This window comes from Antennarius striatus, chromosome 3, assembly GCF_040054535.1.
Source record: "Antennarius striatus isolate MH-2024 chromosome 3, ASM4005453v1, whole genome shotgun sequence".
NCBI lineage: Eukaryota > Metazoa > Chordata > Actinopteri > Lophiiformes > Antennariidae > Antennarius > Antennarius striatus.
The window spans coordinates 16,929,586-16,944,251 of record NC_090778.1 but is presented as its reverse complement, the minus strand read 5'-3'; the positions used below and the strand labels follow the sequence as shown (position 1 = coordinate 16,944,251).

The window sequence follows — 14,666 nt, the reverse complement described above, 5'->3', positions numbered from 1 at the left end:
ACTTTAATTTCTTAAGAATTCCTTTAAATGCGTGTGTTTCACGAGTGAATTTCTGACAGGTTTGGAGAAACAATATGCTGCTCCTTTTTGAATAACAAGTAGTTTGAAGTTTTGTTTTTCAGGGTTGTTATACGTGCATGCATTACTAGGCTGTCACCATTAGAGTCTACTCACAGTTAGAGACGTCACCTTTTCATCTGGGTGCTGAACAAGCTCAAAGATGCACACAATGCTTCCATAAGAAGCTGCAATCTGTTGGTAGAAAGGATAAAATGCAACACATTGGATACTAAAATATGATAAGTGACAGACTTGTACAGTTTTGCCCAAAGTGAACCACTTGTTAAATTCTTTTCAGTTTCAGTTTCTAAAAATTTAGAAAAAGAAAATCTGAATTGTGTGCTTATGCATGTGAAAACTATGTAAACTATGTTTTTGGCATGACATAGATTGCAGTTACATAAAAGAAGTTCTTTTTCGACAATACAGAAAGTGATGAATGGGCTTTTAATTTTTTCAAGTTGGCACCTGAGATTTAAAAAGGAAATTTTAGGCTCAGAACATAAACTGACATGACTTAGTAGGACATGAGCTCTTAAGCCCGTGGCCAACAAAACAACACCAAAAAGAAAACCACTAAACATGACCTGATTTAACTTGTGCTGACTAAATGGTATGTACACCCTCCATGCATGCATTCATCAGGGTTACATGCTTAGCACAAATAAATGGGAACTACATTCAATTGTTAAACATATTGAGTGGGTGACATTTCCACAGTGACCTCAAATACCAAGTTTAATAAAGCCCACATCCTGCATAACGCAAACTGTGTGTCTGCTGAGGTTAATAATATGCATACTGACTCACGTATTTGTGAAAAATGTATGAATTGACACAGGGTTACTCATAAAAGCCATCACATGCATAAGTGTAGTCACATGACATAACACATGATGAAAACAGCTTTTTTTTTAATACAGTGCGCAACTGATTATACTGCAGGGGAGAGCAAAACACAAGGTGCCTAAACTGCACATAAATTGTGTGTGTGTGTGTGTGTGTGTGTGTGTGTGTGTGTGTGTGTGTGTGTGTGTGTGTGTGTGTGTGTGTGTGTGTGTGTGTGTGTGTGTGTGTGTGTGTGGCCAATATCTCTCTCTCCATCTCTGAGAGTACACGGAGAGTAAACAGATGCTAGTCAACACAAGACACATGTGATGGTACTTCTGGCCCAAATGAAATGTATTAAACCCCTTTTTTAATTACACTGGTGTTAAATAGATGAACAGTGTTCTGGAAAAATTCCCCTGAAATGACTGATATTTAGATTATAACAGTGCGGTCTGGATGCTATTAACATTATTAAAACGAGTAATGCTTGCAGATATTGTATTAACACTCTTGCATCATATCAGAGTTCACCTTCTGAGCATTCACACCTGGATCTTACAGGATGAATCATTGGTGAAAGTTGAAAACTGGTCAAACAGCCTCGACCAATTTGAAGTTTAGCAGAACTGCTGTGTTGTGCTAAGAAGGATGTCGTCCATGTGCAGATTGTTATGCCCTTTGAGGTATTTTTTTGTGAATCTGGGCTACACAAATTAACTTGACTTGTGTTAAATTTTAGTCCATTTAGTTTAGCTTTTAAAATTCAGATTTGTTAAATAATAGGCATGCAAAGGGTATATGCCAAAGAAACAGTTCCTTGAGAAAGAAATCATCGTCAAGGATAGCTGCAAAATCAACCAAAAAAAAAGTAGTGCATGACTCAAACAATCAATTTGTTCCTTATAGCCATGTGAGCCTAGAGATGCTGCCAGAGGTCAACTGAGATGAATGTAGGTCAAAACATTAATGATGTAGAAGAAATCAGTATCGGATTAACTGACCACAATAAAAACTGTACCACAACAAAACTAACTTGATACTCTCAGAAATGAACATTATTTACTAGGCTGACACACCAAAAATATTTATTTCTCTGATATCTATCAATATTGTGGGGACATTAAAAAATCCATAATTTTAGACCATTAGCAAAATGAAAGTGTCTGCACAATTTTCACATTGTCTCAACATCCACCATACATGGATTAACATTACAAATATATCATGCCATTCATACATTTTTGCAGATCTGGAATACATATAATTAGATACGCTTTGCAAAAGACCTTTTGTGTCAACAGTTGAAACCAGTTTGGAGTCATTACAGGATAAGTAGTATAACATCCTTGTAATAAAAAACACAAGCTGTGTGTCTGCTGGGGTTAATAATATGCTTACTGACTCACATACTTGTAAAAAAAAAAGTATGATACTGGCTTAAGCCATCCAATGCAATTTAATTCATAAAATAAAACATTACACTGTTCTTCTCATTTTAGTTGTATATATCTAAAATATTTTACAAGTGCAGTCACATGACATGATACATAATGAAAACAGCTTTTTTTTTAAAGTACCTGTAAGTGTATGACGAATTATACTTCAAAGGAGAGAAAAACACAACGTTTCTAAACTGCAAAAGAACAAACAATATTCAGCACATCTATACCAGTAGATAAAGAAGTCATGTCAACATACTGTAGACTATACTTCCATTTCTGGCTTACTTTCATTTCTTTTGAGGATGTCAACAGGAAGCCGAAGTTAATTACTACAGCTCCTGATGTTGAAAACGTATGTCTTCCATAAAATAATGAAGGTTCAAGAACATTCATAACAACAAATTCATCCCAAAATGAAGAAGAAAGTATTTTAACCACATTTGCACAGGAGATTATATTATACAGTATGTGCGCACACACACACAGACACACACACACAGACACGGGTCATTCTATCGAATTCATGCAAATTGCTGCCCCAAAAAACTACTTAACAAAACAATGAAGAATTTCGACTTTCAATATTTACAAAGATTATGTTGTGATCTAGTTAAGCACAATACTGTAACTAAATATTAATTAAACTAAATATATACAAAATAATAATTTATGCTACCTTCCTAGGTACTTTCTATTGAGGAGTATTTGTCCCAATCTCTAACCCCTAAATTTCAATCCCTGAAAATAATACTTAAAAGATTTTTTTCATTATATATACAGTATACATATATATACACATATATATACACACATATATACAGTATATACATATACTGTATATACATACATACATATATATATACATATACATATACATATACATACAGTACACATACAGAATATACATACATATATATACAAACATACATATACATACAGTATATATACATATATATATACATACATATGCAGTATATACATATACATATATATACACATACAGTATATACATATATACACATACATATACAGTATATACATATATATACACATACATATACAGTATATACATATATATACACATACATATATATATATATATATATATATATATAGAGAGAGAGAGAGAGAGAGAGAGAGAGAGATGTGACATACTGTATATCTTACATACAACTGAATTTACAAGAACAATACTGCATAAGTATTTCTCCTGAACTTGATTAATTTTAGCATTAATTTAGCATAACTTTAAATATTTTGATTTGACGAGACCATCACATTTCAACAAGTTGAGACAGGGGCAACACAAGATTGCAAGAAAAAATGGCACTCAGGAGTTGACATTATTATGATTAAGCATGAAAAGGGAATCCCTGAAAACTTCAATAATTTAGAGTCAAGAATGAGGTGAGGTTCACCACTTTATAAAACACAGTTGTATTAAACCATAAAAGAGAATAATCATGGTTAAATGAGAGGAGTGGAGAAGGAAAAGTGAGACTACAGAGAGAAGAAATAGTGAAGGCAGAAGACTTAAAATACTTGGGGTCAACAGTCCAGAGCAAACTAGGCAAGAGGAAGACCAAAGAGAAGGTGGATGGATGTATTGAGAGAAAACATGAGATCAGTTGGAGTTAGAGAGGTGAATGTAGAAGATAGGCTGACATGGAAAAGGAAGACAAGCTGCGGCAACCCCCAATGGGACAAGTGAAAATAAAATGAAGAAGAAGAAAAGGGAACGACAACACAACAACTACTAAAGCTGCTGCAGGTAAACTTGTTTTGTTTTCAAAGATTGCATTTTGTATTTATACAGAAAATCGCAGCTTTTTGCAGTTTCACCTCTGTAAACATACGATACAACTGAGGATTAGCTATTAATAAGGTGGAATATTGACTTCAATGACAGTCATGTTTATATTCAAAAGCAAATATGTTTCATGAACATTCTACAGCAGTCAGCATCAGCATGAGAACCCGAAAGAACAGAGCACCACTCTGTCTTACCTGTCCGTCCTGCAGAGAGCAGTCAACACAACCCACTTGGATGTTCCCATGTTTGGCCCCTGGAATGATCTGCAGTCGCTCAAAGTCACTACCCAAAATCACCACATCACAGCCTGATGCATAGGCCTGTTGAGAAACAAGTAGACAGGACATTTAAAATGGCACTATGACCCACTAAGAGGGAATTCCATCATGAGTTATTTGTACTGCACGTGTTCTAGAGTCACAGTCAGTGGAAAAAAATGTACCTCATAAGTAAAAGTCAATAAAATTTTAACTGTAAACTATATTTCTGTGTCTTTTTACATGATGTAATTCACAGGATGTCAAGTGTGTCACCATCATAAGAGGACAGATGGACAGAAAGAGTTGTCATTTTTCTATCTATTCTTCAAATACCATTATAGTAGTAGTTCATAGTTTACTTTGAAATCAGAGTGCCAAAGCAATCAGCCTTGCAGCTTGTGTATTTTTGACACAGACTACCATTCCAAAGCCTAAATAAGAGTTTCCTCCAGAAGACGGAAGTGTTTTCTGAGTGCACCGAAAGCAGCTAATATACAGTAGCACTGTTAGAAGGCCGAGGGAAAGAAAAAAAAAGACTCATTTGCAGTTTGGCACATGAATTGGTCTGTAGTTCATTTTAATACTATGGATTTATATACTGGAGCGGTTCGCTCACGCTGGAGAGACTATGTCTCCTGGCTGGCCAGGGAACGCCTTGGGATTCTCCCGGAGGAGCTGGACGAAGTGGCTAGGAAGAGGGAAATCTGGGCTTCCCTGCTTAAGCTGCTGCCCCCGCGACCCGACCCCGGATAAGCAGAAGGAAAATGGATGGATGGATGGATGGATTTATATACATTTCAGCATGTACAAACCACTGGTAACACCTGGCACTGGTAAAAGATATCAATACTATGGCAATATTTTATTTGTCATCTAAAACTGAATCTCAACTAATTCAAATACCTAAGAAAAAACATATGAGGATAATGACCACATTTTGATAAGGATTTTGTAGAAAATGTTCAAGAAATTTAAAGAAAAATTGTCACTCAAATTGTTCCTTCCATCGTTTTCTGTTCTCTACTTTTACACTGCTTGATACATTTACAGTGCTTATCACAGGTTCGGACAAAGTTTCCTGATAAATGAACAGGTATTTTTTTGTCATATCAGGTAGACCAGTCCTAAAAATCAGGGTCATTAAACAGCAGGAAGGGAAATATTTCCACCAGCTATTATATCTTACCGTGAACGGCACACTGTTGACATTGCCTACAGAGAAACAATTGTCTCCAGGATTGACAGCCCCTGTGAGAACCTGATGAAGATTCATGACTTTTGCTTCTAATTGCCTTGTGCTCCTTCCTCACAACATCCTCCACCTCCAGATGCAATTCATGGGAAACCATGGGAATGATTCATTCATCTTCACCTGTTGCTTGTAATTTCAATTCAGAAATCTGCAGATTTGCTGTTAGAAAGAGAAAAAAATTATGAAAGTTAAAATTTTAAGAGAATGTTTTGCTTCAGTCCGTAAATATCAGGCCTTCAGCATATTAATGACTCACAGATAATGACTGCAAGTGCATTCAACAATAAGCACTTGTAATATTATCAGAAAGGAAATGAATGACCTGTCAATTGTTAAGGTTAGGGTCAACATGTACACAGTGCGTACACAGTTTATATTAAATACTTAAGCTTTGACTGCAACAACCTGAAACCTCATGAAATAAGTATCAAAATGGAACCTACAAAAACATGGTAGTAAGAGATATTTTGCATACTGAAAACTAAAAAACACACATTGACAGCTCAAACCACCCTTGGCACTTTTCATAAAATCCCCGACATGCATTGAGACTTTCAAACATTTTAGATGTTTTTTAGTGAGTTACTTTACCACAATAAATAATTTCCTTACTGACATAAAATAATTAGCATGTGCATGAACTGTAGTGACTAACAGGTTGGGTGAAAATGACAGCCAGCTTCCAATGAAGCAAATGAAAGTAAATAGATAAAGCAACTAATGCTGCAGTGGCCAGGGGTATACAAGTCCAGTTTTAAATTATCTCTGGGTTAAATATGTAAAGTCATGTGGCAGCAGTATCTGTCATTACAGATAGTTTGTTTATTTATTTATTTATTTATTTTTAACTTTGTATACTAGTCTGATCCCCGAAGGGGAAATTAAGAGCTCACTCTAGTTATATGGGTAAATATTTTCCGAACTGCTTTACTGAAACAATGCACTTCACAGGGGAATTTATGGCTGTCATAGCAAGACCTGAAGTGATTAGTTGGTTAGCTTCATTGAATATCCAAAATCAGGAAGTATTTCAAAAGTATCAAGGCAAAAGGTACGGAGACATAAGCAGCTTGGTTAGCAACGACAGATGGAAACAGCAATGACTTGTAATAAATGCCTGGATGGGATCATTGCTTCATCTCTTTATGTTGAGAGTTCATCAAATCCATCAGATAAAAAATGTCATTCCTCAAAGACGACAGAATATGTATGAGGGCTGGGTCGATCCACGGCTTGTGTCAAACTGTCTCGTTCAGTATTTTCACTGCAGCCACATTTCGACTCGATCAGGGGAACATCCTGACACCCAGAAAACAAACGCACACACACACACGTGTGTGTGTGTGTGTGTGTGTGTGTGTGTGTGTGTGTATTTAAAACAAATTTTACAGACAGTCGTTGGAAAACAATTCGGTGGTTGCCAAAGTTTGACTACGACTTTAATAGTGTGCATTATTTAAGTCTGGCTTTCATAACTTTCATAACTGAAGACAATTTGATTTGGATTTCCTGCGCTGTGGCAGCTCACGTGATAAAATCTCACTCGCCACCATAGGATACAGAGAATGACACCAGTAACGAATACCCTTAGGAGAGGTGTTTGAAATACTTTAAACACTTCGTGTATTAATGTTGTTGATCGGGATGTTTCCAAACTCTAGAGCCAGATACCAACATAACTTAGCTGTCTGTATAAATTAGCTAACCTTCTGCAGTTTCAATAACAAACGCCACACATCGGCTAGTAGAGCAAGTAGCGAGCAACTTACTTTGTGTCGTCACCTTAAAGCGTGTCCCGTTGATATCGAGATGTCGCAATATAACGTTAGAGCTCCATGTTCAACGTTACGGACTGGGTCTCCTCACTTAGCTTAGCTTTAGCGCGTACTAGCTTGTGAGGCAGTATTTTGGTGAGCTCCTGAGCTACAAAGCTAGCTGTGGGCTACTTGTGACACGCAGTTAGTTCCTGACAGAACCTCCTTTCAAAGACGAATAACAGTTTCAGTACTTCTAAAAACAGTAACTATAGCACGAAGTCAGTCTTGTCCTAATGGTATGATATAAAATTCTTCCAAGGAGGACGCGTTTCCTTATGTTGAAGATGTGACATGACAGTGACTCTGTCGCTGAAATGCATTGTGGTCGTTGGAGTTTTGACGTGACGCAAGGCGAGTTGTTGTTTTTTTTTAAATTACAGTACTTGCTCAAATTGAATTGCACGAATAAAGGTTTAAATATTGGAAACGTGGGAAAACTTTAATTGAGAATGAGGGATTGTGACTGCAACCTCTTATGGGTCAACATAGCGATCACTTTAACTGAAGACGACTTCCAAACACCATTTAACTCCGTGACGTGCGGTGAAGTTCATGGCTGGTGAGGCACTGATCTCATCATAATTAGATTTACGAACATATGGACCTACTGTGCAGCTTATTCACTATTTAATTATCAACAGTGAGTGTGTTATTTTTAAAGTCTCAGAGCAAAATTATTAGAATTATTTAAATGTACAAACTGCAAGACAAATAAGCACATTTGATTAAAAAATACGTAATGTTGTTACCTACATGTTTGTTTATATGTTACGTTTGCTTATAAATTAAGTCCATGCGCTGCTCCTTCTGAACAAAAGCAGCGAAAAAAATTATATAGTAAGGCAAGACGAGCGGAAAACAAATGAATGGCTGTAGTTTGCTGTCACTTCTTCTACGGCCGAGGAAGAAGACTCCTTGGCCGAATCTCTGGGATCACCAGCGCCCCCTACCAATGAGGCACGACATCATCGTGCCTCACGTATTGCCTTGTCACAGCGGTTTCCGGACCGCTCAACTCAAGAAAGACATTACATAATCATCCTATGTAACTCACGCACACGAACACATATGTATATATTTATATTAAACATACATGCATGAACATGTAATCTATATCTTTTATTGCTTTATTAGTAGTCATTGCTTTATTGAACCCTGCAAGGACTAATTATCATAAAACAATTCCCTATAATATATTGCTACAATATAACAAGCAAGGATTAACACATTGAATTAGATTATATTTGGTTTTATTCAGAAAATATATGCAATACAGGAAACGTCAAAGCGCTGTTTTCCGGGCTCATCGACCGTCATCTGGTTGCAGTACAGTCACCCTGCCAAAGAGGGCGTCCACATTCTCAGTTAATGGGGCGCCAAGTACTGAAACAGTTTTAGTTATAATTGTCGCAAACGGTTCGAAGCCCCATGGGATGCCATTCAGACGTCACTACCTGTTACCCCTAGATCAGCGGTCCCCAACCACTAATTCTCGTTATTGTAATTATTATTATTATTATTTGATTGACTTGTTCACCCTTTTATTGGAAATGATGAGTGTTTGTCAAAAGTTAAAGTCAAGCAAACACAGAATCCCTTAAAAACACGCAACACAACAAAATATAAATTAAAAATATTTACTCTTCAGCGCTACAATAAATAAACTAAAACTAAACTATAAGAAACTGGCGGCACAGTGGCACAGTGGATAGTGCTGTCTCCTCACAACACGGCGGGTCTGGGTTCAAGTCCCATTCTGTATGAAGTTTGCATACTCTCCCCGTGTCTGCGTGGGTTCTCTCCCTGTTCTCCGGCTTCCTCCCATCTCCAACAGCATGCACTTCACTTTGATTGGCCGTTCCCAAATTGCCTGTAGGAGTGAGTGTGTGTGCATGGTTGTCCGTCTTTGTGTGTGGCTCTGCGGTGCACTGGCATTGTGCCCAGAGTGTCCCCCGCCTCACACCCTATGCCAGCTGGGATAGACTCCAGCTCCCCGTGACCCGCTATAGCTGATGAAGCGGCAAAAGATGAATGAATGAATAAACTATAAGAACTGCCCCTCCCTCCTCTGATCAGCTCAGTGAATGCACTGAGCGCCGACAGCGAGGCATTGAGGAGCCGGTTCCCATCATTCACAAAGAGCCGGCTCTCAGAGCCGTTACTTCGTGAGCAACATCGATTGATTCACCGATTGATTCACTGATCAATGGTCATGTTTCAATCGATCAATCAAGTTCAATTTTTATAGTGCTTAATCATGGCAACAGACATTTCAAAGCACTTTAACAGACAGAGAAACGCAACTGAAAATTCCAGAGCAAGCATAAGCGACAGTGGCGGGGAAAAACTCCCTAGATGAGGCAGAAACTACGGGCAAGACCCAGACTCTTTTGGGCGGCCATCCGCCTTGACCGGTTGGGTAGAAGAAAAATCAAAGGAAGATAGGAACAGGGAAAGAGAAAGAGAGACAGAGAGAGAGTGGCAGATAGACCAGATAGAGTCAGTGTCAATGTGGTTAAGGCTATGTTTCCCATTGCTAAAGTCAAGGCACAATTACAGCTTTGTGGATGACTGTATGGTGGCACGGAGGAAGAAAGGAAGCAGGACCCCAGCTGATGGATAGATGAGGGGTGGTACTGGTGGGCTTGGAGGTGCAGGTCCACAGAGGAAGGTCCACAGCAGATGGGCGGATGAGGGGTTGATGACACGAAGGAAGCGAGGCAGCAGGACCCCAGCCGATGGTTAGGTGAGGGGTGATACTGGTGAATGGGAGGTGCAGGTCCACAGCAGATGGTCCACAGCAGATGGTCCACAGCGGATGGGTGGATGAGGGGTGGATCAGTATGGTGGCGCGGAGGGAAACAAAAGGAAGCCAAACCCCAGCCGATGATTAGGTTAGGGGTGATACTGGTGGGGTAAGAAGAGCAGGTCCATAGCGGATGGGTGGATGAGGGGTGAACCTGAGAAAAACCTGTGAGGACATAGAGCACAGAGACTCCAGGGAAGAAGTTGAGTTAGTAGGGTGTGATTGGAGACTTGGAGAGTGAAATCGGAGAAGAGGAGGAGGAGTAACAGAGATGGTTGGAGAGAAGGAGGAGGAGAGAGGAACTCAGTGAGTCTGGATGTTGAGTCTCCAGCAGTGTAGGTCTGTAAGAACAAAAACAAAAAAAACCCCCAAAAAAACGTAGTAGCCTAGTAGCCTGGATTTAAGGAAATCACATAACTGAAAAGCGACTATTTTCTCCAAGATCTTAGATAAAAACGGGAGATTTGAGATGGGTCAATAATTATTTAGAATAGTAGGGTCCAGGTTAGGTTTTCTGAGAAGTGGCTTGATTACAGCTACTTTAAAGGACCGTAGTACATATCCAGTTGATAATGACAGGTTAATTATATTAAGGAAGTGGTTGCTAAGTAAAGGTAAGGCTTCTTTGATGAGTTTAGTTGGTATATTACAGACAGGAGGATGGTTTAGCTGAGGAGATTATTTTAATCATCTGACTGATCTGTATTGGAGAAAAGACATCCTTAGAACCCAAGGGTTCAGGAGTCAGCTGTGTGTTTTCCGGAACTAAGGGACCTAAAGAAGGACCAGAGTTTGAGGACAGGAAGCCATTAATTTTGTCTCTGATGAGCAGGATCTTATTATTAAAGAAATTGTTGCAGCCTGACTGCTGCTCGGGCCACGCTGAAGGTCTGCCAGATGGACAGCTCAGCTTCCTAGAGGTGATGTCCGATTTGTTCCGGCGCTTCGATACACGCCCCAGACTCGGTGGGTGTTCCCATGTGAAGCACTGCTCCGAAGCCTGCCTCAAACATGGAGAAACGACGTGACTGCTGACGTTTGGCACACAAGTGCACCGAAACACTAAGCGCCTCATTCACCAGGTGAAACAGTTTAGTGGTCAATGGGTGATCCGAAACACCGTCTGGTCCCAGATGTGTTAAAATGGATGAAACAGCGCGGTGCACTGCCAATCTTGTCAATATCCCTTGAATTGATCACATTAGCGTTCCAGTTGCTGACAGTTTGCGTCGTAATGACTTTACAATGGATCGAACCAGAAAGAGATCTCAAGTCTAGGAACATTTAGAACTGCATGGTGCCGCCAAACAAAGTAGATTTTAATTTCTAATAAACTTATTTTCAGGCTCTGTTGCTCACACAGTCGAAAATAATAAACCACACACATGTCATTTTTAATATAAAGGTGAAGTATTTGCTTTGTTCCCTCCACCTGACGAACAGTAACAACACGCCATCAATGATGAAGCATTACCAAACCAGACGTAAGAATGAAGCCGGTGGTACTGCTGTGATGACGTCTTGCAAACCCAACTTTTATCTCACAACATAGACCTTGTTTTTTTCCAGTTACACTAATACATTAGCTAAATTATGGAAATTTAGTTCATAGAGCAAACGTGTTTGAACATTTTAATAGCGACATATAGAGAGATAGCATTACAGTCTCACTGTATAGCATGCCAGCACAGCTAGCCGAGCCATTCATCAATCTATGGTGAGGCTCGGCAGGCTGGTGCTTCATGGCAGGTCTCTTCTCAGTTTTTCAGCGGTAAATGTGAAAATTCAGCAATTTCGAGTAAAAATAACCTAAAGTTGGTGATCTTCAACATAAAATAACTTTATAATACTCATCATTGGATAAATATAACCATTTAATTTATTTCTTCCATTTTTCTTTTTTTTTCTCTTATGACAGGTGAGGCCGTGCCTCACCTGCCTCCCCTGACCACACGTCACTGATTTAACTACAGTATGATCATGGCTTTACACGTTACATTACACTCAGAGACGACCTGTCCTTTTTCAAAAAACCTTAAACCCATAATGAAATATCTCACCTGCAACCACGTTTAAAAGCTGTCATGGTGGACTGACAGATCCTTTTACACAATTCTGTAACTTTCAGGCAAGAAGTTTGTGTTTATAAATTACGTCTGGTAATCACGGCAGACTGAACCAACAGAATCCATCAAAAACTTGCAATGATCTGTAACACGTGCTCGTTTACTTTAGGATGCTTTTTCAGCGTGTTTGTGTAATCCTCATATACATATACAGTATATCAGTGGTGGGCGGACAGGGCCAGCAAGGCCTTCTCTGCTGGTCTAACATAACTAGAAATCATGTTATTTATGATAAAAGTTAATTATATTTTAATGCATTTTCTTTAAATAAATATATTCAAATATGTGTTTAAATATATAATTATACATTGGGATATAATATCACATAGGCAAACACTAAGTCAGTGCTCTATTTTTAGGTTAGAGAGGTTTTACCCAATTCAGCTCACTTGTGCTGCCAGGTTGAATGAAATCTGCTCAGGGCCTTCACAATCTAGAATGTAGGTCTCCCTGCACTGTGAGTGAACGGGAACATATAGGTAATAGACAGATGCGATAGCCAATCAGATCAAGTTGGCGACGTGAAGACATTCTAGCTGGCCTTACGGTCACCTGACAAGTACGTGTCCTGTGATTGGATACTCACTCTGAGAAGGCGGCGCTATGCAGACGCTAAGCAGACACCATGCAGAGGCACATTTGAGAAGCTCTAGTGAGTGGAGGGTCCAATCCCTGAAGGAGCTAACCTGTTCTAGCTAACCTGCTCTAGCTAACCTGAACTAGCTAACTTGTTCTAGCTAATCTGAACTAGCTAACCTGTTTTAGCTAACAGTGTTCTTGAGAAAGAAAGGAGAATGGATTTTGTGTTTAAATAAGCCTTTTGAACAGCTGTTATGGTGAGTACAAGCATTTCATTTATATAAGTGTTCATTTTTAATGTTCTCGTAATTCAATTTAATTTATATTAAATCAATTTTAATGAAATAAAATCACAAATATACTAAAATTTTTTTTAGCTCTTCTGCGATGCATGTAAATAACGTTGTGCACTTGCTCAGCTGTGTGATTGTAGTGGAAATACACAGACTTGTATCCCTGCTAGAAAATAGGCTGTTTTATACATGATAGAGTTGATGCAACATCTAGTATTGTGTTAGTGTATGTCTGTATTTTGTTTCTCTAGCTGTGGTGTCATAAATGATGGTCATTTCAGTCGGTTTTGCTGTGACATTCGGGGTTTTTCTGTGCGAGTGACAATACGAGTGACGCCAGTTTTTGTCCCATTTGAGAGAAGTTATAAACGCCTCAGTCCTGAACACTACATAGGTGGCAGTGGTGGGAGCAGCTTATAGTATTATGGGTTGTATTTATTCACGTTTGACTACGGAGAACATCACTGAAGTCCTAGGTGTGAAATGCACCGCCTGCCACTAATAGATAAATATATAGATAGATGGATGGATGGACGGACGGACGGACGGACGGACGGACGGACGGACGGAGAGAGAGAAAGAGAGAGAGACCGAGGGAGAGAAAGTTTCATTTATTTGGTATTTAATGACTACTGAATGAGGGCAGCACGGTGGCGCAGTGGGTAGTGCTGTCACCACACAACACGGCGGGTCCGGGTTGGAGTCTTGCTCTGCGCGGAGTTTGCATGTTCTCCCAGTGTCTGCGTGGGTTCTCTCTGGGTTCTCAGGCTTCCTCCCACCTCCAAAAATAGGCACTTCAGGGTAATTGGCCGGTCTCAAATTGCCCGTAGGAGTGACTGTGTATGTGCATGGTTGTTTTTCTTTGTGTGTGGCTCCGCGGCACACTGGTGTCGTGCCCGGAGTGTCCCCCGCCTCACATCCTATGCCAGCTGGGATAGGCTCCAGCTCCCTGTGACCCACTGTGGCGGATTAAGCGGAAGAAAATAGATGGATGGATGGACTATCGAATTAACACAGTTTAATATACAATCTCACAGCATTTATGTAAGATTGTATGTACGTAAGATTAAAGCTGGTCTTGGTCCTAATTGTTTACCTGATTTGCTTTTAACATATATGCCCTCGAGATCTCTTAGGTCTTCAGGCACTCCCCTTTTAATTACTCTAAAGGTTTTAACCAAAACATATGGCAAGGCCTCCTTTTACCATTACGGCCGGCGTTTGTGGAAGAGTTTACCTGAGGACATATGGACATTTTTAAAAGCAGACTCAAGACCTACATTTTTAACATTACTTTTAACTGAAAAAGTATTCATCTATGTATTTATTTAATTTTAAACTATTTTTACTTTTAACCTTTTGGTCTGGCTCTTACTTGAATCTTACT

At 39.2% G+C, this 14,666-nt stretch overlaps 1 protein-coding gene across 3 annotated transcripts in view; it reads right to left on the bottom strand.

Annotated features, from left to right (window-relative positions):
• Positions 1 to 7,772, bottom strand: part of LOC137591444 (dmX-like protein 1) — a 54,688-nt gene extending 46,916 nt beyond the window's left edge. For all 3 annotated transcript variants that reach the window (XM_068309440.1, XM_068309458.1, XM_068309449.1), the window contains exons 1-4: positions 7,428 to 7,772; positions 5,593 to 5,817; positions 4,341 to 4,466; positions 175 to 252 (exon numbers count right to left, since the gene is read on the bottom strand). In XM_068309440.1, the coding sequence (XP_068165541.1) occupies positions 175 to 252; positions 4,341 to 4,466; positions 5,593 to 5,679 (291 nt within the window). In that variant the 5' untranslated portion in view covers positions 5,680 to 5,817; positions 7,428 to 7,772. The remainder of the gene's footprint in view (positions 1 to 174; positions 253 to 4,340; positions 4,467 to 5,592; positions 5,818 to 7,427) is intronic.
• Between the last annotated feature and the right edge of the window lie 6,894 nt (positions 7,773 to 14,666).